Source organism: Dipodomys ordii, unplaced genomic scaffold (genome assembly GCF_000151885.1).
Source record: "Dipodomys ordii isolate 6190 unplaced genomic scaffold, Dord_2.0 Scaffold76, whole genome shotgun sequence".
Lineage (NCBI taxonomy): Eukaryota > Metazoa > Chordata > Mammalia > Rodentia > Heteromyidae > Dipodomys > Dipodomys ordii.
In genome coordinates, this window is record NW_012267292.1 from 9,294,897 (window position 1) to 9,321,885 (window position 26,989).

General features: G+C 38.7%; 1 protein-coding gene across 1 annotated transcript in view; it reads left to right on the plus strand.

The window, feature by feature from the left end:
• Positions 1 to 26,989, plus strand: part of Osbpl3 (oxysterol binding protein-like 3) — a 122,146-nt gene that overhangs the window by 46,771 nt on the left and 48,386 nt on the right. The window contains exons 7-10 of the mRNA XM_013024393.1: positions 10,401 to 10,531; positions 14,065 to 14,172; positions 22,532 to 22,666; positions 23,747 to 23,840. Coding sequence (XP_012879847.1) covers positions 10,401 to 10,531; positions 14,065 to 14,172; positions 22,532 to 22,666; positions 23,747 to 23,840 — 468 coding nt within the window. The remainder of the gene's footprint in view (positions 1 to 10,400; positions 10,532 to 14,064; positions 14,173 to 22,531; positions 22,667 to 23,746; positions 23,841 to 26,989) is intronic.

The window sequence follows — 26,989 nt, forward strand, 5'->3', positions numbered from 1 at the left end:
TCAAGTGGTAGAGCATTAGCCTTGAGCTAAAGAGCTGAGGGACAGTGCCCAGGCCCAGAGTTCAGGCCCCACGACCGGACCAAAAAAAAAAAAATATCTCTGTAATGAACAGATATTTTTTTTCTTACCATTATTCCCTATTTATGCATCATTGCATTGTCTTAAGTATTGTAAGTAACCTAGAAGTAATTTAAGTGTGAAGGAAGAGAGGATACTGAGGGATGAGCATACCTTAAAAGCCAAGCAGTTTGTGATGCTTTTGGAGCATAAATAAGTAATTTTCTGGAGAGCAATATGACATTGTCTTCCAACTATTTTTAATTCAGCCTATTCAGCAATGCCACTTTGGAGAATCCATTTATAGTGATTAACTTAGAATTTATCCAGACCAGATATCTGCCCTAGCATTATTCATCCTTTAAAAAATTAGAAATAGAACAAGGTATGATGGCTCATGCCTGAAATCCTAGCTATTCCGGTTGTGGAGATCAGGAAGATAGTGGTTCAAGGCTAGCTGGGGAGGAAAAAAGTTCATGAGGCCCTCCCCCATCTCAATCAGTAAAAAGCCAAGTCTAATGGTGTTTTCCTCTCCCTGCAACTATGTGGGAAGTGTAAGTAGGAGGATTGTAGTCCACCTGATCCAGGCATAAATACTAGACCCTATCTGAAAAAAAAAAAAAAACACTAAAAAAAAGGCTGAAGGTGTGGCTCAAGTAAACCTGCCTAACATGTGCAAGGTCTCAATTTGAAATTCCAGTACCACTAAAAAAATTAATAAATGTTCAGTATTGTGGAAGTACATATTAAAGCCATGATGGAATATTATTATATACCTAGTAGAACAGGAGAAAAATTAAATTTAGTACAAAATGCTAATTATTATCATGTTCAGAAGCCAGATTGCTCCTTCATTGCTATTGTCTATTCAAAATAGTGCAGCACTCTGGAGCATAGTCTTTTTTGTTGTTGTTGATTGAGGGGCTTGAACTCTGGGCCTGGGCACTGTCTCTACACTCTTCAGCTCAAGGCTAGCGCTCTACCACTTGAGCCACAGTGCCACTTCCAGTTTTCTGGTGGTTAATTGGAGATAAGAGTCTTACGGATTTTCCTGCCAGGGCTGGCTTTGTACTGTGATCCTAGATCTCAGCCTCCTGAGTAGCTAGGATTACAGGTGTGAGCCACCGGTGCCCAGCTTGGAGCATAGTTTCATAATATTATGTAAAAGTAAAAATGTTCCTACCATACAAATCAGTACTCATATTCCTAAGATTTGCCCCATGAAAATAAAAGTGTATTACAAAGAAATAAAATTTTATGTCCATATAAAACATATAGGGGGGCTGGGAAGTTGGCTCAGTGGTAGAGCACTTGCCTTGCATGCCTGAGGCCCTGGGTTCAATTCTTCAGCACCACATAAGCAAAAAGAAAAAACCCGGAAGTGGCGCTGTGACTCAAGTGGTAGAGCGCTAGCTTTGAGTTGAAGAGCTGAAGGGCAGTGCCTAGGCCCAGAGTTCAGGCCCCACGACTGGACCCAAAAAAAAAAAAAACCATATAGGGAAGGTTCAGAGAAAGTTCATTGGTATAAGCCAAAGACTAGAAACAACTCAGTGCCCTTCAGCAAGTAAATGGTTAAACTGGCATGTCCATGCACTAGAGTACTCCTTGGAAACAAGTAGTATATACAGCAACCTAGATGATCTCAAGAACACTCTGCTATGTGAAGCTAGCTGGTCTTTAAAGTTCACATAGTTCCACTTTATATCATTTCAGAAATGATATAGAAAGAAAGAAGAAATTAGTGTTTGTCAGAGGTTGAGGACAGGGAGAAAGAAAGTGGAAGAATATGAAGGGATCTTTGTGATGATGGGAAGTTCTGACTGTGATACTGGTTATAGGAATATGCATACATAATAAGATATATCCATTTACACCCACATATGTTTACACAAATGAGAATGTAAGTCTGATGAAATCTGGGCAAGGTTCGTAGATTCCACCACTGCCAGTTATCTTGGGTTTTGTACTGCACCATGGTTCTGTAAGATGTTACCGTCTATACTGTTTTTGCACCTTCTCATGAATCCTAACAATTTGAGAATAAACATAGAAATCATCTAAATGCACAGCAAGAGAGGTTGGATTTTTAAAAATTAAATATAATCATAGAATAGTTAGCATAATAACTATCTTATATTGAGCACCTGTCACACCAGGTATTTGGTAAATACTTTGTATTATTTCATTTAATTTTAGAAGCAACTCAAGAGTATGTAATATTGTAATCTCTGTTGTTTAGATAAGAAACCTGAATGAGAATCTAAAGATCATATGATTACAGAGCAGCCAGCCTGAGACTTGAATCCTAACCTGCTTGACATCAGGGTCTACAGCCCTTACTTGGTGTTTCACTACCCTTACAGATAGAGCCCAGGACAACTTTTTATAGATAGAAGCATTTTACTCAATATGTCCTTGAGTAAAAATATAAGGTTATAAAACAGCATAAGGTATTATCCCATTGTTTCTGGCATGGATGGGTATGCCAAAAAAATCTAGAACTATCTACACCAAGATCTGAGTGATAAAAGCTGAAGTTAGATTCTGTTATCATCTTTCTGCTTATCTTTTTCAACTCTCTTTTCCTTTTTTCTTTTCTGTGCTGGCACTTGGTCTTAAACTCAGGGTCTTACACTCTTGATTGACTTTTTCATTCAAGGCTGGTGCTCCACCACTTGAGTCACAGCTCCACTTCAAGCTTTTTGCTGGTTAAAGATAAGAGTCTTAAGGACTTTCCTTCCTAGACTGGCTTTGAACCTTGATCCTCAGACCTCAGCCTTCTGAATAACTAGGCACCCCGCTCAGTTTTCATATTCTGGTTATTTTCATTAAAGAAGAGAAGGATTAAAAAGTCTCAAAGAAGCAATGTTTGAAATGACAGCAAAGAAGAGGGTCTAATATTCCTTTCTTCTCCCCACCCTGTATTTTTCTTTATGTTATTGATTTCTTTGGTTCTTTCTTTTTTTGGGGGGGGGTCCTGTAGTGGGGCCTGAACTCTGGGCCTGGGCACTGTCCTTCAGCTCTTCTGCTCAAGGCTAGCACGCTACCACTTGAGCCATAGCGCCACTTCCGGCTTTTTTTTTTCTGCTTATGTGGTGCTGAGGAATCGAACCCAGGGCTCATGCATGCAAGGCAAGCACTCTACTACTGAGCCACATTCTCAGCCCCTTGGCTTTGGTTCTTTCTTCTCTTGCCCTGTAAACCTAACCTGTTGATTCTGAGAGTAGTTACAAAGAAACTGCCATGATTTTAATGGATGTCCCTCTCATACTCCTATAGCTAGTCACCATTAGACTTCCTCAGTATTTAGCAGACCTGTTGTACCATCATCTGTGACACATGAGGCATTACTTCACGAACCATTTCCTTAAATCTCTTTAAATATTTCCTTGGGCATTTGTTAATACTAAAAGAATCAGCTGTAATTGGAGGATTGTAGGTTTTGTGGGAGGAAATTCCTTTAAAATGCCATTACTTTTAAATAATAGGAACTATCTTTTTAAAACTGAGAAGACAGTGCTTCTGTACCTAAAGAGAGAAGTTCTAAATTTTACTTACATCATTGAAGCTGCTTTCCTCAGCAGGGCAGAGATTGCCATATTGATGGATCCATTGATCGTCTTCCTGGTTGAAAGTCTATAATGGGGTCCCAGCTAGCTGTGATTCTTTAGGGCTTTATGAAATCAGCTGGCTGCTGCAATCCGAGAAAAGGTCAGGGTTTGTGCTCCAAACAGAAATCCAGATGTGCTATTCAACAGCAGCCTGACCCACCTGGACTCACAGCAACCATTCCTTAGTTGTTTCATTTCTGTGGGTTTAACTCATACCAGTACCTGGCTCAGGAAATCTCTCTTACACCAATACTAATATCATGGAATACAGTATTCAGATTTGACCTAAGTCCCATAACCTTCCAAGCTTGAATCATCAGGCGTGGACTCTTTTGAGCTTTCTTCCTGTGGATAGCTGTTTTGTTACTGATAGTGACTATTGGGCTCTTTAAATACTTGTCCATTCTAAAGACAAGAATTCCGTTGATGTAACTTAGGCTGTATAATAGTAAATGCTTTTAAGTTATGGTTTTGTACATCAAATGGTAGGCAACTTGTTACATATAATAGTCTTTCTTTTTATTTTTCATTATTTATTTATTTGCTGGTCCTGGGGATTGAACTCTGGGCTGGGATGCTATCCCTGAGCTTCTTTGTGCTCAAGGCTAGCACTCTACCTCTTTAGCCACAGCACCACTTATAGCTTTTTTTGAGTAGTTTATTGGAGATAAGAGTCTCACAGACCTTCCAGCCCAGCCTGGCTTGGAACCACAATCCTCAGATCTCAGTTTCCTAAGTAACTGGGATCACAGCCATGAGCCACTAGTGCCCAGCTTTTCTTTTTCTTTTTAATCTTTAAGTCATTGCATAAAAGCGTTCCAATACAACCTGTCAGTTTTTGAATACAATGTGTCTTGATCAATGTCACCCCTTCCTGTTCTTACCTATCTTTCCCAATCCTATCCTTTCCCACAATTTACCTATCACATGATAGACTTTAAATTGTATATATGGCAATACCCATGTAAATAAACACAATAAAGCACACTAAACTTAGAAGTTAACATTTTTGTTCCTTATATTAGCTTTTGCATTTCCCAAATGCATTCTGTAGAATACATTTAAAATATACTTAATACACTTAAAATTGAAAACAAGAATTTTATGATTAAAAATGTTTAAAAAACACTTCTAGGTCAGATTTCTTTTGGCTTCACACAAGAAATTGTAGATGGTAAAGGCCTGGAGAAGTCTTATAGTGAAGCAGACTTTTAGCTTTACTTGGGAAGCTCCTTACTGCCTGCTCCCTACCTGATAATCCCAACTAGCTATTAACATCTTGGATTTAAAGCCCCTGAAAACCATACTATGGGAAACATTAAATATGAGGTTTTTCAGAGCCAATCCCCTGCCTGGCTTAATAGGCCACATCTAGGACTGACTAGCTGTGAGACCATGATGTCACAGGTCAACTTGCCCTCTGTGGGCCTCAATTTTCTCATCTGTTAAGTGTTTTAAAATAGCTGGCCTGACTCCTCTGACTCTCAAATTCTGCCAGTATCATAGTTTCTATTATGAATTGTTTCACCCAAGACAGAGAGAATTCATACTGATGCTTATTGTGACAAGAAGGGTTTGTGAGAATGTATTCTAAAAGCAGCAGTGAAAAGAAATGATCAAACCTAGCTGTCAGATTTAGGGTGAAAAAAGCAAGAAACCCAGTGGAACCAGGGGCAGGGAACTCTAGATAGAAGTAGATATTTGCTTTCTTTCCATGAAAGGGAAAATATTGAGGCCTAGGAAGTATATTCCTGTATTTGAGAGAAATATTCATTTATCCATGCAGATACTAAGAATAAAGCAAAATTAAACTGTATTAGCTTTCTCTTCTGTCCTAGAGCTTTTTTGGTATTGAGCTCCAATTGTTGAATGACCATTTTCTGAACTGTCTTGAGGTAGAGGAAGCATTGAATCAAACACCGTGTGCTGCCCTGAAAATCCTATGTCCTCATTCTATTCATCCCTCCTTCCCTCTCTCCTTCCCTCAGCCTCTGGCAGCCACTGAAATTTCTACCGTCTGAATAGCTTTGCCTCTCACAGAATGTCCAGCAGTTAGAAACATTGAGTATATAGCCTTTTCAAATTGGCTTCTTTTTTTCACTTAGGCATATGCATTTATCTCCTACTAAGGGACATCTTGGTTTCTTCCAGGGTTTGGCAATTATGAATAAAGCTGCTATAAACACTTGCCCCAAATCAGTCAAGTATGACATAGTGATACCACTTTCACATATTAGAAACCAACATATTTTCCCCTAGGTGGCTAATATATATTAGATTCATATATATATATATATATATACACACACACACATACACACACACATATATACATACACATGTATATATACATATATATGTAGGCTTCTAATATATATTAGTTTCTAATACACACACACACACAAACTCTAAGAAAAAGTCAGGTAATATATTTATGTAAATTGGAATTCTGTTTCAACATGCCAAACAGTTGATTTCACATAACTTGCCAGTAAATCAGTAGCACCATTTAGGACAATTACCTAATCTGTGCAAAGTGATTTGGGCAGAATATTGGTTAGAAAAGATCAAATCATGCTAGGTATTTTTAAAAACATTAGTATTTTAAAGATAATTCACTCAAAACTTGGTTTGTATTTAAGCAAAAAAAGGAAAGGAAAGAAAGCTGAGTTCTACTGTGTGTTAAGTGATATGATAGTATATTTTCTCATTGTTTCCTTAAGGCATGGTGACTGGTGGGCATTTTCCACACATACAGGGTAGAAGTGAGGATTTGTCAAAATCTAAATCCCAACTAAGTAGTGTACATAGGATTCAAGGTTCTTGTCTGCCTTACTACCGACATTCTTTCCTTTATATCACACTACCTCTTCAAGGCTGGTGCCCATAACATCGATAACTATGTTCCTTATGGTCCTTCCTAGTGCTAGAAAAATGCTAAAGAAGAAATGTGTGAAGCAGAAGGAGCTCAGATCTATTAAGAGTAGAATTATCCTTCATTAGCAGCTTCCCTATCCAAATATATCATGTATTCTAGCCTCAGCAGCTTAATGCAATTAAGGACTGGCATAGGAGATTTCTTATAGTCAAAACTCAACCTTGTCCCACTCTCTTAAAGCCAAGAGGTCTAAGAAATACTTAAGGATTATCTGAGAGAGGGATATGAATAAATAGAGATCCCATAACTGTCCTCCAATATTTGACTTTTTTTTTTTTTGTCAGTCGTGGGCCTTGAACTCTGGGTCTGAGCGCTGTCCCTCAGCTCTTCAGCTCAAGGCTAGTGCTCTACCACTTGAGCTGCAATGCCACTTCCTGTTTTCTGGTGGTTTATTAGAGATAAGAGTTTCACGGACTTTCCTGCTCAGGCTGGCTTTGAACCTCGATCCTCAGATCTCAGCCTCCTGAGTAGCTAGGATTACAGGCGTGAGCCACTGGCGCCCAGCCAGTATTTGACTTTCTTTTTTTTTTTTTAATTTAATTTAATTTTATTTGTGAACATACTGTACAGAGGGGTTACAATTGCATGGGCAGGATAATGCGTACATTTCTTACCAAGCATTGCAGCCTCCTCCTTTGTTTACCCTTCCCCTCCCTTCCCAGCCTCCCCCCTACCCCCCATCCCAATCCTTCTCCTAAGTATTTGACTTTCTTATGTGAGAGGAACTAGTTCTATTTGACAGTGGGGAGAGACTGAGGCAAATGTTGTCTTAGCAACAGGAAGGACTTTAAAGAGCATGGGCTGAAAGGCCACTTAGCCAGGATGTTGGGGCTCACAAATAGTTGGTCATGCTTGGGGTGGGCGGCTTGGGTGATCTTTCAGGTTTTTAGGCTTTCTAGGTGGCTTTATTATCAGATACCCATGGATGCAATAGTGTGTTTAAATCTTTTGTCTAAATAAACTTAGAATGAAGTTAGAAATAGTAAGACACTCCTGTTGCAGAATATCCTTGACATTTGGGATCCACAGTTACTATAACCGTGGTCTCCATGATTGGCCTCAAGGGGCTGGGTGTGACTAATGTCCTCCATCCTCGGAGTAGTTACATCTAAGAACATTACTGCTTGGGGATCTAGTCTTCTAAATCCTATGTTAAATGATTGTGGATGAATTTTAAACCTTACAATGATAGATAATGACTACATGAGTTTCTTTTTGCTTAATTTTTTTCCCTGCTTATTTTCACACTACAGCCTTAACAATACATTCTGAACCAAACAGTGCACATTCTGCCAAATGAAACCTTTAAATAGGAATCGCCTAGTTGAGTTGAAAGCCTTGCTTAACAGCAGGGCAAAAGAAAGCCAGTGGAATTGATTTGGGAAAGTGGCAGCCAGCTGAGTACCATGTTAATTTCATTTGGAAGAATAAACATGTCAGTGAGGAGGCTGTTCCCCTAGGGACCTACTGCAGTGGTCATGTGAATCCCATGGGGTGAGGGAGGTGATTAATGGGGTATGAAATGCAGTGAGCTCCCAGCAGGGCTCATCACCCTCCTCCTGAGGCTGCTCTCCTGTGGCTCAGTATGCTTTGGTCTGTGGCTCAGTATGCTTTGGTCAATCCCTCATTCATAGAATCAAGCATTGTTCCAGCAACAAGCTAAAGCATCCTGCCAGAGCTGCTGCTCCTAATTCAAGGGATCACAGTCATCTACTGTCATCCTTGTGTATCTCTTTCAGCATCATCTCCATTTTTGCCATCATAGCATTTAATACTGATTACATGCTGTGCACTGAGTTCAGAGCTTTACTTGAATTATTTTATGTAATCCTTTTAACAATCTATTAAGTAAATGCTATTGGTTTCTATTGGTATCCCCATTTAGGGGCACATTATTTACTTATCCAAGATCATGGAGTAAATAAACAATGGAACCCTCTCTTCGGGTGATGGAAGAATATCATAGTGTGTGTTTGTGTGTGAGAGGATGACAGAGACAGAGTCCAAGACCAAGAGTCAGAGACAGAGCACGCACAAATTGCTTCTTTGTATTAGGACCTTGAAAAGATTCTCTAAGTCTGTCACTAAATGCCACAGACTCAAACAAGTTCAGTGGCAACATATAGAGTTCTTGCTGTTAAGTGAAGGGAGTAAGTCAATAATGCGTATTTAGTTTCTGGGTTACTAAATAGGCCACTCTTGGATAACAATACCTCTGAAAATGCAAGCCTGTGGGAATTCAATAATATGGCAGGTGATTTGAGAAGCAGTGTATCTCAGTTTCTTCCTTCTTCCTGCCCTTCTATCATAAAATATAATGGAAGAATTAGAAAGATATTATTCAGATGTGCTAACCTTGCTTAGTACTATAGCACATGACATTCTCTCATCCCCAGGAAGTGACTTGTGCATTATGTAATCCAAAACCTGATAGGTTTTTTTCCCCCCATATAAATGGTTTTTAAATTGTTTAGGAATTTGAGTGCCTGATATTGCTAAGTTCTCTTTGTACCTGAATGTTATCTGAATGTTCTCAGACAGTGAGTAGAATAGCTGAATGCTGAGATTCTTGTCCTGTAGCCAGAGGGACCAACAAGGAAGAAGGATAGGAAACACCTTAGTTTAGAATAATTTGAAACTTACTGAAAAGTTGCCTTTTTAATATTGTGTCACACTTATACTCTTTCTTTATAAGTATACTTTTATCATATACTCATTCTTTATATACTCTTTCTATTTATAAGCATACTTTTGTATGATTCATGGTTCGTTCTTCATGGTTTTATACTTTAGGTTATATTTCCTTCAAATAGGGATGTTCTGTATGAGACCCAAAGTAGTTATCAAATTTAAGACATTTAGCATTGAACCAATACTGTTATCTATTCAAATGCTCATATTCATAGTCAAATGTCATCAAATTCTGAAGAATGCCTTTGAAGACCATTTCCCTTTGAGAACAGGTTCTGGCCTGGGGTTCGTTTATACACCGCATTTCATCATCCTGTCTCCTTAGCCTCCTTTAATTGGGAACAGTTCTTTAGCCTTTTTTTCTTCCTTATAAAACTGGGATTTTGATAAATATAGGCCAGTTGTTTCCTTCTGATCAAATTCAGATTCTACCCCTGGCTGGCAAGTCAACAAAGAAAATGTCATGTCTTTTCCAATGTATTATACCCAAAGGCACAAGAGTCCACTGACTGTCACTTGTCATTAATTTTGATCACCTGGTTAAGGTTCTGTGTTGTTTTTCTGCTGTATTGTTACCAATTTCCTCCTGAAAAAAAAAAGGCATTGTTATCCATTATCCATTCTTATCCATTTCCAGTCTTTGAGGGTACAGACACTAACTGTTGATTATTTTGAATCCATAAGTCGGAAAAATATAAAACATTATAGTGGGCAGGGCCTTAGGATTGGCAATGTGTGTGAGTTTTAGTACGCTTTATTTTTTAAGCACTTTTAGGCCCTGACCAAAATTGCACATAAAGTATAGGATCCCACAAAACCCCCTAGACCCCACACTGTCAATATCCTATACCAATGTAGTTCATGTTACAGTTTTTTTTAAGCACTTACATAGACATGCCATTATTATCCAGAACATGTATTTTGTACTGATCTCGAAATTTTTTATAAGAAATAGGATTTGCTAAAATCGTTTTCAATTTTCTTTGTTTAAATGAGATGTAAAGAGGGGTTCTAAATTCTTTTTAAAAGCAGTAGAATTTTCTGTGTTGTTTTTAATTATGCCTCTTTTTAAATTTTTTCTTGTAATGATTGTATCTTTATAGTTTACTTCGCCTTAAGGTCAGCTTTTAATAGCATATCAACGGAGAGAGAAAGACTGAAGCAGCTGATGGAGCAGGACGCCTCCTCCTCCCCTTCTGCTCAGGTCATTGGTCTGAAGCACACACTGTCATCTGTGAGTTACGTGTCCATGTCACAAGAATGCCTGCCAATGTATCTGGGCTTATGAATTGCTTACGTTTTCCAGCCCCATAATTGTGTTCAAAATTCATAACTTTCATGGTTGAGTTGAAAAAAATTAGGAGAAAACAAAACAACAAATGGTCCAAATTATGTCCTAACTTTTTATCAGAGACAACAAAGCTGTGAAAGAGCCTACCCAAATCTTAGTAGCTAATATTTTTTTAAATGATACATTCTTTAAGTTTGATTTCCTCCAATGTCTTACATTTTTGGTCCTTATAAAACTTTGACTCTGTGTGTATCTTAATAGATGTTTTTTGTAAATGCTTACAAAATCTGGGTGATTTTTGTGGACCTGAGACATCACAAACTTGGATCAATTTCATATGTGACAAGTGGCAGAGAGAAATTTCCAATTTATACTCTTGTGCAGAGCACTGACCCTATACTCTGCTCTTTCTTTTTTTTCTTTTCTTTTCTTTTTTTTTTTTTTTTTTTTTGTCGGTGTGGGACTTGAACTCTGGGTCTGAGCACTGTCCTCAGATCTTCAGGTCAAGGCTAGTGCTCTACCACTTGAACCACAATGCCACTTCCAGCTTTTTTTCTTTTTGCTTATGTGGTGCTGAGGAATCGAACCCAGAGCCTCATGCATGCAAGGCAAGCACTCTGCCACTGAGCCACCTTCCCAGCCCATACTCTGCTCTTTCAAAGACACAAAAGTTGGTTTATTTTATTACAACTAGTACAAAAAATGTTAGCTTTTTTGTCCTACCATGAGTACCAAGAATGAGTCACACAAGTGTCAGTTAATCATTGGGCCATAACAACAGATAAATCAGTGCCCTAGCCTCAAGTGTAAGCCATTCATTCTGCTTCTAAACCTGTTTGTTCTCCAAAGCATATAGGCTCACTCTGTTGATGTGCTCTGTCCTAGTCTTATTTGAATAGCTAGAATTGTCTAGCAGTTAACCATTTATCAAGAAACTAGAGAACTTTCAAATTAGCATACTTATTACTTTTTGCTTGTACTTTGGGATTCCTACTTTAAAAAGAGAAAGAGCTGAAAGCCAGTAGTCACACTGGTAATTCTAGCTACATTGGAGGCTGAGATCTGAGGATCTTGATTCAAGGCTAGTCTAGGTAGAGAAGTCCCTGAAACCCTTATCTCTAACTAATTACAAAAAACCTAGATGTAGACCTGTGGCTCAAGTGGTAGAACAGAGTAAAAAGCCCAAGGACAGCACCTAGACCCTGAGTTCAAGACCCAGGACCAGTGCACACATGTATACATACAGAGAGAGAGAAAGAGAGAGAGAGAGAGAGAAACTATTATGTTGCTTGTATTTTTTTCTTCTTCTTTTCTTCCTCCCTTCTTTTTTAGTAAGCCTAAGGTTTGAATCAGGGCCTCACACTTGCCATGTAGATGCTCTACCATTTGAGTCACATATAGCCTGGTAATGTTGCCTTAAGGTTAGAGAGAGAAACACATCCTTTTGAATTACAGTGAACAGCCAACTGAATACTGAGTTACTACTTTGGCCTGACTGAAACAAAGTAGTTTTGTTTTTTTTTAATTTTGAGTTTATTTCTTAGTGGTGTAAGGCATTTCTTATTGCTCTCATTAAGATGGCTTTTAATACATTTGGAAGATACCTCTAAAGGGCCCCTAGTTCCTTTTCCTTCCCACTCCCTCCTCTCATGGAGATCATCTGGCCTCATCTTGTGGATCTGCTTGTGTGGCAGAGAGACCTATTTGGCCTTGGCGTTCTGGGCCACAGAATGAAGTCACCCTCATAGTGATAAAGGTAGTGATCAGGACTTAAATAGAATAGTCCTTTCCTTTTTTGCTTGGATTCAGGTCTCTGCAAGACTAGTTTTTTTTTTTACAGATAAAAAATTGCAAAATAATCTCATCTATCAGAATGATTATCCTAGGGCTGTATGTGAAGTCTTGGTATGTTCTTACTTATACATGTTGTCCACAAAAGAAAGAGAAGCTACTAAAATAGCACAATCTTCAGGTTAGAAGATTCTAGTCACCCAAAGACACTGTTATACATGGTTGCATAACCCTAATCTTAGTTCTTATTCATTGTTTCTTAAATGATCCTTGAGGATTTTTTAGGGAGGGAAGGAGGGAACTGATTTTGGGGCTTGAACTCAGGGCCTGGGCACTGTCCTTGAGCTTTTTTAGCTCAAAGGTTGTGCTCTACCACTTGAGCCACAGTACTACTTCTGGCTTTTTGAGAGTAGTTTTATTGGAGGTAAGAGTCCCATAGTTTCCTGCCTGAGCTGGCTTTGAACCATGATCCTCAGATTTTAGCTCCTGAGTAGCTAGGATTATAGGCATGAGCCATCAGCACCCATCAAGGATTTTTGAAATAATGCATAGCTTCTGTGGAAACTACATAGTAAAACTAGATCCTTATTGGAGAACCAGGCCATGGATTAAGCAATACCATGTTCTTCTAGGCTCTCACCAGGTAGGCACTGCAGATCCTGATGGATAGGAAAGGCTCTGAGCTTCTTGGAAGAGAGTCAGGAAGACAGATGGAGAAGGATCTGTGTACAAGCACCCTGAGAGCTGATTGGGGAGTTGTAATCAGAGAATTCTATTCCCTTTCAAAGACAAACCATTTGGAAAAGAGAAGGTTATAAAGTACATAGGACTATTATCAAAGAGGAAATACATCCTTTACTTTTGACCAGTTTCTCACAGATGAGAGTAAGATGACAGATGGGACCTGCTCAGGGGAAAATAAAAGAGTTCTGGGAGTGTGGGGGGGAAGTATGTCCATTAGGGCCAAGGCCCTTAAGCCTTTATGCAGGCAAGTGAGATTTGTTTCATTCCTAAAGAATAAATGCAATAACTAATACCTGTATTAGAAGAGTGAGATTATCTTTCCACAAAATCTGACTTCACAGAGCTCTTCAAGACCCAGTTCAACTGGTGTGATAATGAAATCATATTGAAATATGTTCAGTCATAAGGTGGAGGCAGCATCTTTTCAAAGATGAAAAAAAGCTTGGAATCTTGAGGGAGGGGAAGTTGGCAAAGAGACCAAAGATGGTTGGGCACCTGGAATTGATTCTGGGAGGACCCTGGAGATCTTTCATAAAAACTTGTGGTGGGGCTGGAGGCATAGCTCAGGTTTTAGAGCACCAGCTGAAAAAGTAAGTTGAATGATCACACGGCCCTGAGTTTAAGAACCAATACCTCCAAAATAAACATAAGTAAAAGCTGGCAGTATTTACAACTTCCTCCTTTCACCCTGTATTAACCCTCCTTCCATCTCTGGAGATAAGATTTAGCAAAGGAGTATCATTTCCAGACTTTTCCATTTGTGATCTCCGCAGCCTCCTGGAGAGGAGCGGGAAAAGCCCAAAAGAGTCCTCAGGTGTGTCACTCAGAGTTCCATCACTTGCTATAGATCACCTCTGCTGAGCCCCCCCGCCCCCCGCTGTGCTTTCCTGAACTTTTCATATATTAACAAAGCCATGCTATTTTTTTTTAACATATTTCAGGCACTAGCACAAAACACAGATCTTAAAGAACGCTTACGCAGAATCCATGCTGAATCTCTGCTCCTCGACCCGCCCGCTGTTCCCAAGTTGGGTGACAATCTGGCAGAGGTGGGTAGGTTTCTTCCCTGCTAACCATCTCTACGATTGCTACTCCTCCATGTGACACCCTCTGTCCAATTGCATGGGCTCCCTGCATCATCAGCTGAAGTGGCATTTGCCTCTCCTCCACCTCCTCTGGGAGCAGCTGTGGCTGGGAGCTATGGACAGGGCCCTCAGGGTTCAGAGGCTTTCCTGCTGCTGCTATTGTACATTTGTAACCTTCTTCCCCTGGCCCCTTGAAATCTTTTTTATTTATTTATCTTATTTCACTTCTAAGTGTCACTCTACTCATTATGTATTACTGGAGTAATAGACAAGCATTTCCTCTGATTATCCCTGATAAAACCTACATTTCTGTGACCTGCAATATCCAAGTCCTTGCCATCTTCCCTTTCTCACCTGGTAAAAATAATGCTATATTCTCCTTGTGCTTATTCTCTTCCTCTCTTCATCTGACTTTTCTTTTTCAGAACACAACTTCGCGTGAGAAAGGAGAACATTGTATTGAAATCTCTTGGTCAGTAAAAAGTCTTTCTGCAAGACTTGGGATGTAGCCAGTTTCCAGTGGCTTATACCTGTAATCCTAGCTACTCAGGAAGCTGAGATCTGAGAATCGCAGTTCAAAGGCAGCATTGGCAGCAAAGTCCCTGAAATACTTATCTCCAATTAACTACCAAAAAGCCAGAAATGGAGGTGTGGCTCAGTGGTAGAGTGACAGCCTTGAGTAAAAAAGCTAAGAGATAGTGTCTAGGTCCTGAGGTCAAGCCCCCAGTATTAGCTCTAAACCAGAAAAAAAAAGAAAAAGAAGAAGGAAAGACAATGAAGGTAAAAACTGTTTTTAGCTATCACATGTATATACCTACCTCCGATTTGCTAAAATTTTCATTAACAAATTATTAGGCTGGGTAGATAAGGGAGATAATAAAGGGAATGTGTATACCCATAATTTTTTAAATGATTAATCATAATTCTTTTCCTGTCCTCAAAGCAAATGAAGCCTGAGACTGAGCTCCTTCACTGCTTGGGTTGCTCCTGGATTGGGTGATGAGGAGAGCTGAGGCTGGTGCCAGTTGGGACACAGACACTCTGGGTCGGTGTCTGCCCCATTAAGCAGCACAGGCTGTGCCATATGAGTCAAGCCATCTCACCTGACTGGGGGCAGAGCCTGTCTCTGTTCTGAAGGCAAGATTGTGGCTAAGAAATTTCTCAACACACACATATTCCCCAACAGAGCATCCCTAAACCATCACTTGGGATTGAGCATCTATACACTAGTCGTTGTCTTTTAAGCCTTGGCCAAGACATGTGCTCCCTAGGAGCCCCTGTGTTAAATCTGTACATTTGCTAAAGCTAAGCTTAGTCAGAGCTGTGCCAGGCTATTGCTGGTGGTCATCTGTTGTACATCACCATAGAATTCTCCAGTTTATGCTCATTCCAGAAAATACTTTACTTTTTACATTGCATTATCATATAAATTACATTTATATATTCTGTGATTTGTTAAATATTCTTCATGTATGCCTTTTATTTGTACTCACTCAGCATGTATACTAAAGGCTGTTGTGTTTTGAGAAGGAAGCTATGACCCCCAAGTTTTGAAAAGTACATTTATTATTTATTTTTTAATTTTGGTAATGGAGCTTGAACTCAGAGTTAGTACTGTCCCTTATCCTTTTTTTTTTTTTTTTGTTGAAAGCTAATGCTCTATTATAGTTTTGTTTCCAGCTTTTTGGTGATTAATTGGAGATAAAACTCTCTTGCACTTGCCTGCTTGGGCTGGCTTCAAACTAGGATCCTCAGATCTCAACCTCCAGAGTGGCCACTGGTACTTGGCTTTGAAAAGTGCATATTTTTAAACTGATCTCAAAAATATTGCCCCAAAAGCTGGTATATTATTGTTGAGGGATGGCAGCTATATTCTTCTAGCTCCACTTTCCAGAACAGCCTTTCTGAGTCTGAATCAGTGGTGTAATCATCTCATTCATTTCCTCTTTCAGATTTTTTCTGTTTCCCATGGTTCATCCCTTTTTATTCACTGAATGACTCAGGCGAACTTCCCAGCAATGGAAAACCCATTGTTACCTTCAGGAAATAACTGGAATAGATGGAAAGGCCACCCAGACTGAAAACTTGACAGCAGATTACCTCTTAAAGGAATCAGTCAGACACTCCAAATTCTTCAAGGAAATGACAGCCTCCAATATGGCCCAAGGACTCTGGTTTTAGAACCCTCCAGCATCCTTGCTTACTTTCTATTATCTTGTAGTTACACTATTGAATCATCTCTGGTGTTGTGCTGAATAGTTAAACTCTAAAATCCATTCCTATCAGAAATTACGCCCACAGTTTATCAAGTCCCTTTTTACTTTATATTTCTGAATCAAACGTTTAATATGAAATTATCTTTTCTTAAGATTATTTTATGTTATCATAGATTCCAAATGAAAGGCCAAATACTTTTTAATACAGATAACATCTTTCTGCATTTTTGTCTATTAAAGAAACTGAAAAAGCAAGAAAATTAAAAATCTGAAAGTGAATATGCGAGCTTTATTATTTTAGCTTGTGTGCTTTTGCCTTTCCAGCAGTTCTAGGAGATAGATACCTCAAAAATTCTGAACCTTGACTCTATAAAGTAAGTGGTAGGGATTTCATGGAAATCCCAGAGGAAAGTAACCCTTAGAGAGGCTAAAAATTGGACACACAGACACACAGCTTATAAGAGACAAGCCAGGGATTTAAATCTGCATTTAATGAGACCAGAGCATATGTTTGCTCAGTACTGTCATACCATTATATAGTGAAGGTATTCTAAGCCAGAAAACAGCTTAAAAAAACTCCCATAGTTGGGGCTGGGAAGGTAGCTTAATGGTAGAGTGCTGGGTTCGATTCCTCAGTACCACATACACAAAAGAAAAAAAAAAGCCAGAAGTGGGTCTGTGGCTCAGATGGTAGAGTGCTAGCCTTGAGCAAAAGAAGCTCAGGGACAGTGCCCAGGCCCTGAATTCAAGTCCCAGGAGCAAAAACAAAAACAGAAACAATATTCCCACAGTTAATTAAAATAAGGTAGTGAGTGATATGGTAAAAATGGCGATGGTCACTTCAGGTATTTCTTTTATGTACAAAAGAAATGGCTTGGTACCAGTGGTTCATGCCTGTAATCGTAGTTACTCAGGAAGCTGAAAAGTGAAGATCAAGATTTGAAGCCAGGCCAGGAAAGTCTAAGAGACTTTGAGCTCTGATGAACCAGCAAAAAGCCAGAAGTGGGGGTGTGGCTCATGTGGTACAGCACCAGCTTGGAGCAGAAAAGCTAAGCAAGAATGTGAAGCTGAATTAAACGCTCAGTATCAGTACCAAGAAAGAAAAAAACAAATGAACAAATATCTTGATAAGGCATCAAAAAAACCAAAGAGAAAGAGATGAATTATTAAATAAAGTACATCAGTGCAGCACAAAGCAATTTGGAAAGAAGTTGAATTATTTCCATTGCATGATAAAATGAGTCCCCAACCAATTCAAGTTAAATATAAAAATTTTAATGGAAAAAATATTGATTTGAGTATTTATCAAACTGCTAGAGCAGAGAAGAGTTCCTAAATTGAAGAGTAATAAAAACATGGCAAAAGAAATGTCAAGTAGATTTGGCATATGTCAAAAACAAAGAAGGCACATACTAAACTCAGAAAAATGATTTTAACATGTAAACAGTGAAAAAATAATACCAAGTAAATGAAGAACTCAACACAAATGGAAAAGTAATGTAATTCTCTCTCTCTCTACACATACAAACACACACACACACACAAACATACAAAATAATTGTAGGATTTTTTTTTTTTAGTTTTAGTTTTCAACTCAGTCATAAATTGTATCACTGCTAGGTATGAATCGGTGCTAGGCTATGTTCTGAGATATTCATTATTTGATGATTTCATTATTGGGTGAACATAAAGTGTACATCCGCAAACCTGGACAGTAAATAGACTGCATACCTGTATACATACCTAGGACATATGGCTGTAGTTTTTAAATATGTTTTTTGGTTTTGTTAGCCTCAGCCTTTACAGTGTTTCAATCCTCAATATTTCTCTTCCTCATCTTGTCCTACTACAAGGCCTTTAGAGGTAACAAGCATGAAATTCTTTCTTCTGGAATTCCTCCTGGAGGACCACTTCAGGTAGGTTAGCTGATTGACAGCTAACTGGCTTTTTTGTATATCCAGCAGGAGCATAATCTAAAATAGTAATAAAAAATTGTGCCGGTGCTGGTGGCTCACGCCTGTAATCCTAGCTACTCAGGAGGCTGAGATCTGAGGATCGCAGTTCAAAGCCAGCCTGGGCAGGAGAGACTATGAGACTCCTATTTCCAATAAACCACCAGAAAAACCGGAAGTGGCGCTGTAGCTCAAGTGGTAGAGCACTCACCTTGAGCTGAAGAGCTGAGGGACAGCGCCCAGGCCCAGAGTTCAAGCCCCACGACCGACCAAAAAAAAAAAAATAGTAATAAAAAATTGTGATTTGGTAAAGACACAGCCCACCAGCACAGTCATATCATTAGCAAGAATTATGAACCTCATGTAATCACATGTGCTGCCCTTTTATAGGACTTGGGTACAGTGGGTTTTGTTACACCAACATCATCACAAACACCAGTCATGCTTTACTCTGCATTGTCATGACCACTATGATATCACTTAGGGATAACAACTTTTCAGCTCTGTTATAACTTTATGAGACCCTTTTACAGATGGCACCTGATTGTGCTTACAAATTCACAATCACCTGATTGTAGTTACGAATTCACAGGAAGGGACAAAGAAGTACGGGGATGTGGGTGCCATATGCCACTAATCCTCGCTCTCCCTATATTAAGACTATATTTGCATTTTTAATAATAGTCAGCCTAATGAAAATGAAAACAATTAGATTAGCACATTTTTCTATAGTATTTATATATTTCTATAGTATTTATTGCTCTTAATAAAACATAGTACTTTTTACATATTATTCAAAGTAAAAATAAAATGAATACATAGATTACTACTTCACACATACACACACACACACACACACACACATAATTCTGCTTGTAGAAAATGATCCTAAAGAACAACGAAATAGAAACAAAGACATAGTTACAAAGATTCCATCTTTGCAAACCTGTAAGCACCCTTAATTTTCAATATTACATATATACAATTAGATATTTACTGATTCATCTACGTTGTTTTAGAGAGTTTGTAACAATCTGGAAAATTGCTTACAGTACATTAGGTGTATGCAGCAGAAAATATACAGATTATATGTAGTTTGGTCCTAATTTTTCTAAATAAAAAGGTGCACAAACATTTAATATACATACACATCAATAGGTTAGTAAGGGCCTTCCGGTAAGCCAATGGAATTTTAAGTGATACTCTATTTACATTTTCTGTATTTTCTATTTTGAATTCACGTGAATTTTTGTTCAGAACATGTTAATATTGAAAAGTTTTGATGCAATGTGGAAAAGTTCATAAAATTACATATAAATAGTATGAGTATAATATAATTACATATTAAAATAAAGTCAAAACTAGATGAATAAAAATATTGGGAAAAAGTGAACTTGTTCAAAATCCGCTAAACAAATGTATGAAATTATCACCATGAAACCCTTGTTAATATACCCTAATACAAAAATAAGTAAAAAAAGAAAAAAGAAAGATTGGAGCCAGGTATGGTGTTACATAACTTTAACCAGCACTCTAGAAGCAAGACAGAAAGACTCCAAGCTTAAGGGAAGCCTGGGCTTCATTGTGGGACTCTGTCCCAAAGACAAAATAAGATTAAAAAAAAAAAAAGTGGGAGAGAAATGTATTATCAGTTTTGGTAGTATGGCAGGATTACGAATTTTTTCCTTCCTTTTTCCATGTTTAACTTTTTGTAAAGTAAACTAGATAGGCAACTACGCCTAAGTTACAAAGCATGAGGGGAAATTGTTAAATGGGATTGTTAATATTTTAATTACTTTTTTATTTATGTCATACTGAGGAATCAAACCCAGGACCTCATGCATGAGAGGCAAACACTTTACCATGAAGCCACATTCCCAGCCTGACTGTTAATAGTTTAACAAATGAGATTTTAAGTTGTCTAGAAATTGTAGCCAGTGGTGGTTAGCCTGTAAAAGGGGGAGGATCCCTAAAACAAAATAAAAAATCTGAAATGCTTTAAAAAATCCCAAACCTTGGGCTGGGAAGGTGGCTCAGTGGTAGAGCACTTGCCTTGCATGCCTGAGGCCCTGGGTTCGATTTCCCAGCACCACATAAGCAAAAAGAAAAAAAGCTGGAAGTGGAGCTGTGGCTCAAGTGGTAGAGCGCTAGCCTTGAGCTGAAGAGCTGAGGGACAGCGCCCAGGCCCAGAGTTCAGGCCCCACGACTGGACCCCCTTCCCTCCCCCCAAAAAATCCCAACCCTTTTTAGTATCAATATGATGCCATAGTGGAAAATTCCACAATTGACTTAATGTGACAGATCACACTCAAACACAAGTACACTAACAATACCATAGAAAAGTAGCTTCAGGATGTGTAAGACATATATGAATGTTTAGATTAGCATTCCATCCCCAGGATACCTTATCTTATATACATGCAAATATTTCAAAAGTCCAAAATGTGGTGCCAGGCATTTCAGATAACTAATCCTCAAGATGTATTATTTTCAGTGTTGACCAACCAGGAAATTCCTACAGATTCATCAGGCCAGGAAGAAGAACAGACAGAGCAGGAATGTGCAGTAATGAATTAATGAACAGCACTAGTAAATAAAGTATTATTTTCTCCCATGGTGAGGCTCAGAGGAGATGGAAGATTCCATTGCTTTAAAGGAGTTCTGCTAATCACCAAGGGTCTTCAAACTCTTTTCAGAGGAGGGAGACCATTCCTTTAAGATGACAGCTGTAATACTTCGTAGATTCTACAATAATCTCTTTATTAGTAACAAGAAAAAGATGACTTTTCAGAAGATTTCATGGATGTTAAAACAGTGGCATCGTTAAACCATTATCTTCCTTGGGAGATTTCTTATTTAGGAAGAATCTAAACAAAGGGATAGACGGTGTGTGCCCAAAGTGAACACTTCATAAAGAGATTCCTAACCCTTTACTTGTTAAGAAATACACAAGAAACCCTTGGGTCCTGATATCCACTCCTTAGGCATATTTTACATGGATGAGACAGCAGTATAGGCTGAACTAAAAATTTCTGGACAAGGCAACACCTGGTTTAAACTCTTGTTCCTCACATTATTCTGAGACTTGCTTATCAGATACATAATTAGAAGCAACTCCTGCTGTAGCTTGGAAAAAGATGAGCTTCTCCTCCGTGTTTAAGGAATCTAGTCATTCTTTCCTAAATCTGTCCTAACCAAGGTCCAGGTCACATCTGTGAAGTCCTCTCCAGAAGTTTCTATGTAGCTAGCCTCACTTTCTTCTCTGCTTCCTCTTTGCTCTTCACACAGTCTTGGTTTAATGTTCATTGAATGTTCTCTGCTCATTCAGGTCAGAAATCTTATTCTACCATATTCTTCCATGACCAGCTGGAGACTATACAAGTTAACCACTTAATGTGTTGAGTCAAATTGAATTTTCACTTGCAAATATAATAGAAAGCTTTCTCTCAGGGAATTCAGGTCCTTCTCAGAGGGCAAGTCTAGATGGAGTGGATTGGAGATAGAGGGCCATCTGTGTTTAGTCAGGAGTGATATTTCATTAAATTCTTCTTATAGAGGCTACGTCAAAGATCAGGGGTCTCCTTCCCTTGCAGAGTCATTGTTGGTGGACAGAGACAGACAAAAAGAGCTCATCTCACTTATACATGAATAATGAATGATCTGCCACAGGGGCACCTTTGGATGAAACACAAGTCTGTTTTTCACGAAATGCCTAACAAGCAGCCTCTGGGAACACATAGAGACAGAAAAAAAGTCTATTCCCCTGGAATCAGCCATGCAAAGACCTGCATTCAGTATAATTCCAAGGAAATTTTAGGGTGAAATAAAAATGTCTTAGCAATAGCAAATAAAGGGATGTGATTCAGAGCACTGGAATTTTCCCTTCTCAAATGGAACAAATACTATCCTGGTTTTGGCTTTGAGATGTGTGGAGTGAGTCTGAACTGTGAAGTGCCTTTTGGGGAGAGAACTTCATTTTTTCTCTTTTTGTTTTGCGTGAGGCCTGCTTCTTCTCAACTTTGGAGCTGACCTGTGCTTTGAGTTGTCTGTTTGCATGGGCTTGTGACCTGTACTTATGCAACTAAATCATTTGTTTATTTTGTTTCTCTTGAGACTGTTTTTAAATAGATGTGGATTTGTTTGTGTTTTTCAAAGGAAAACTCCAGAGATGAAAACCGCGCCCTGGTTCACCAGCTTTCCAATGAGAGCAGGCTCTCCATCACTGACTCCCTTTCAGAGTTTTTTGATGCGCAAGAAGTCTTATTATCTCCAAGCTCTTCAGAGAATGAGGTTTGAAAACTGTTTTTAGTTAGCTGCATCCCAAATCTCTTGTGGCTTTTTTGACCAACCTGTTCAGTAAAGATCTCTGTGTAGAAACACTGAACTCAATGTCCCCTTTCCACACCACCCATTTCATTCTCAGAGTCCTCTCATAAATTATACCCCCAAAACACAAAATGATGTAATATGCTAGACGAAAAAGTTGTACAAATAGTTGAATACCTTCTCATTTGTGTTACTTAGTTTTTATACTTTTTTCAATTACAGATTGAAAGTTCTGACTTGTACTTATTTAAGAATATCATTTTTACGGCTGGGAAGGTGGCTCAGTAGTAGAGCGCTTGCTTTCCATGCATGAGGCCCTGGGTTCAATTCCTCAGCACCACATAAGCAGGAAAAAGTTGGAAGTGGTGCTTTGATAGAGCGCTAGCCTTGAGCTAAAGAGCTCAGGGACAGCGCCTAGGCCCAGAGTTCAGGCCCCACAACCAACAACAACAACAGAGAATACCATTTTTACTACAAAGAAAGAAATTAGCATTCTGTATAACTTATCCATATTATGTGATAAAATTACATATAATTTTAGTATTGCTATAATATGGTTATTGTATTAATTTGTAGCATATAATGTTTTCAGTTGATAATAAAAACTACTTCTGGAATAGGCAAGTAGCATAGCTAGTATTGCTATGTATAAGCATGCATAAATAATTTCACCCCTTGGATATGGAAGTAATATTACTTTTTATTAATTCCTATAGAAAGTCCTTTTTCTCAAAGAAGAATTTTAACTAGTCAACTACTAGCAAACTCTGAAAATGCTGTCTGAATTAATAAGAATTTTTATAATAGAAATCTTGGATTCCACTGCTATTTTTTTCTTTCTTATGAGAATGAATCAAGAATGTATAAATATTTAATGATTGTTGTTTTTCCATGAGTATCACTTGAACAGATTGGCCTATGGACCTCTATGAAAATAGCACTCAGAATTATTTCTATATATTTGTAACATGGAATGCAACGTGGTTGACCATTTAGTGACCCTTGTTTGTTCTTTCTCTAGCATATATTTGTTCTTTCCCACAGATTTCTGATGATGATTCATATGTCAGTGATATAAGTGACAATCTCTCCTTAGACAATCTCAGTAATGATTTGGATAATGAAAGACAGACCTTAGGTAAGCTTACATTTTTTGTTGTTTGTTTTGGTGCTGGTACTGAAGTTTGAATCAGGACTATGTGCTCTTCCTTAGTTTTTTTTTGCTTAAGGCTGGTGTTCTAACACATTAACCCACAGCTCTTTGTGCTGGTTCACTGGAGAAAAAGAGTCTCATGGACTTTTCTGCCCAGGCTGCCTTGGAACCTGGAACCTCAAATCTCAACTCATGATTAACAAGGATTACAAGAGTGAGCCACTAGCACCTGGCTAGATATACATTGTTGGATATCTGAATGTTTGCATCTCACAGTACAATAACAAGCATATATAGAGTTTCTGGTGCATGCAAAGGGAAGGGTAGCAAGGACTACATTAGAAATGTAACACTGTCCCCACACCTTCCAGCTTTTCATAATTTAGATGAGGTGTTGGCACCCACATATGAAAAATACATTCATTCAAATAAATTGGTCTGCTTGTGCAAATACTTATTTTATAGAGAATACACTGATTTTTTTATGAATGTCAAAAATAATTCAACAGCTGTCCCTTCTACAGTCAAACATTCTGCAAATGCATTAGAATATTGCTTTTTTAACCTTTAAATATCAGTTGTTGTAATTTAAGAGTTTTGTAGGGTGTATCTAATAGTCTGATTCAAATGGTAGCTTGATTTTAGATTATTCAAAGTAATGTACTTCTCTCTCCCTCAAGGTATCCATAAGACATTCCTTTATTACTACTTGATACCCAGTGGGAAAATGATGACCACAAAAGATATTTCATAGTGGTAGTTTGAGCTGCAGAGTACCCAGGGTGCTTTGCTACTTTCAAACAGCTTAGGGCTGTGGGAAGTAGACTGTGGGAAGCCTGTTGAGAGGTGCCCTTAAAAAGATTCTATCTGGGGCTGGGAAGGTGGCTCAGTGGTAGAGCACTTGCCTTACATGCCTGAGGCCCTGGGTTCGATTCCTCAGCACCACATAAGCAAAAAGAAAAAAGCCGGAAGTGGCGCTGTGGGTCAAGTGGTAGAGAGCTAGCCTTGAGCTGAAGAGCTGAGGGACAGCGCCCAGGCCCAGAGTTCAGGCCCCACGACCAGACCCCCCCCCCAAAAAAAAAAAAAGATTCTATCTGATTGGACATTGCCCTGTATAGGTCCTTTAGCATCCAGAACATCCCATCTGATACTATGTCCTGAGATTTCTAATTTGTTTGCATGGTGTGTTAGATATCAGAATACCACTCATTTTCACACCTGCACAGCAGACAGAGTATAGCAGGTGCCTAAACTGATAATTCAGTGTTTCTCGGTTCAGTAATTATGCTGGAACTATGGTGATGAATAGTCTAAATACTAAAGAGCTACCCCTTTGGGGACCACAAGGACAGGTAGATAATTTTTCCATTGTCAGTAAAAGCATCTTTTCAGCATTGCACCTGCTAAGATATGAGATGCTCATCATATTCTGAATTTTTGTTTGAAATATTTCTGCAAAAAGAAACCCTTGACGGGAAAGTCTAAAAACTAGTGCATGTAAAGTAGAAGCCCAGTAATATAGGAACAGTTCCTGTGCTACTTTTTTTTCTAAGAAGTCAAGAAAGCAGAGTAAAAGAGAAATGAAGAAACATCACTTGATCCCTTGGTGGTAAACATCATACTAAAATGGATCTCCCTAGTGTGGATGTGGAAGACTGCAAATGCAGAGGGCCTCCATTTCTTAGAGGCCCTAAGGAGCCAAAGGGAGCACAGAGTAAATGGGGTATTCAGAGGCCAAAGTTAGGAAGAGAGGACATGGTTCAGCACCAAAGAGCATAGTTCAGTTGACAGCATATAGGAAAAGCATAGAAGTGAGGATTGGTTCTCTGAAACTTACAGACCACTGTAACCTTAGCTTAACCAAGCTTTTTTTTTTTTAATCTCTACATACTAGATATGGGTGTCCCTGGTTCTCTGTAAACATTCTCCAAGGAAGATTAAATTTCTATACATCTTGAAAAGACGGTTGTAGGACTAGTCTTTATGTCCTATAACTCAATTTTGTTTACAGAAGGAAATAGGATGGAATCAAAGCCTTGGTCCATTGTTACTCTAGAACGCTGCATTGTTACTCCAGAATGTTTCACAGCTCACAGTAAATACTAGAATTTTTAGAATATTTTGTGGGCTGGGTTAATTGCTTAGCTTCTCTGAGCTTCAGTTTTTCTTCATCTCTAAATGAGGACAGTTATACTACCCAAAAGGTAGTCATAAGGAATGAATGAGAATATATGTGTATAATGCTTCGAGGATTGAAGACCATTAAGTAAAAAGCAATGTATGTGTTATCCATTAGTGCTATAGCAGAGAGTGGCATTAGATCAAAACTTGGATTAGTATAATCAGAGAACCTATTTTGAGACTATATGGAAAGCCATTTTTGGAAACTACTTCCAGACAAGCAGGAGAGCACACACCTGTGTAATCCCATCAGTAGAAAGGTTCCAAACTGTGATCTGCCAGATCTTAGCCCCTGAAGAGCTAGGATTACAAGTGTGAGCCACCACTAGCACCTGGTTCTAACACAGTCACCTTTTGAAGGGATACTTATTGCCCAGACATTAACAATAGCTTTATTGAAGAGCAATCTGATTATATGAACCAAAAGTCTAAAAACATCCAGTTACTTCTGTTAGCTGAATAGCAGAAAGTAAAACATGGATGGAGAAACCATGATCCTCATATCTCAGCCTCCTAGTGCTGAGGAAGGAGAAACAAGAATAGTTCGAGGCCATCCAGAGCTACATAGAAAGTTTTTGGAGGCCAGCCTAGACTATATAGCAAGACCTCATCTTAAAAACAAGAGACAATAAACAAGACATACAGTTGCATTTGTCAGAATTTGATATCATTTTTTAAAGTTTTTGTTTGTTTGTTTGTTTTGGGTCTGGTTGTGGGGCCTGAACTCGGCCTGGGTCCTGTCCCTCAGCTCTTCAGCTCAAGGCTAGCACTCTACCACTTGAGCCACAGCGCCACTTCTGGCTTTTTTTATTTTTGCTTATGTGGTGCTGAGGAATCGAACCGAGGGCCTCACGCATGCAAGGAAAGTGCTCTACCACTGAGCCACCTTCCCAGCCCAATTTTTTTTAAGTTTTTTTATAAGTAAATCATATAGGCACAGAAATCCAGTTTCC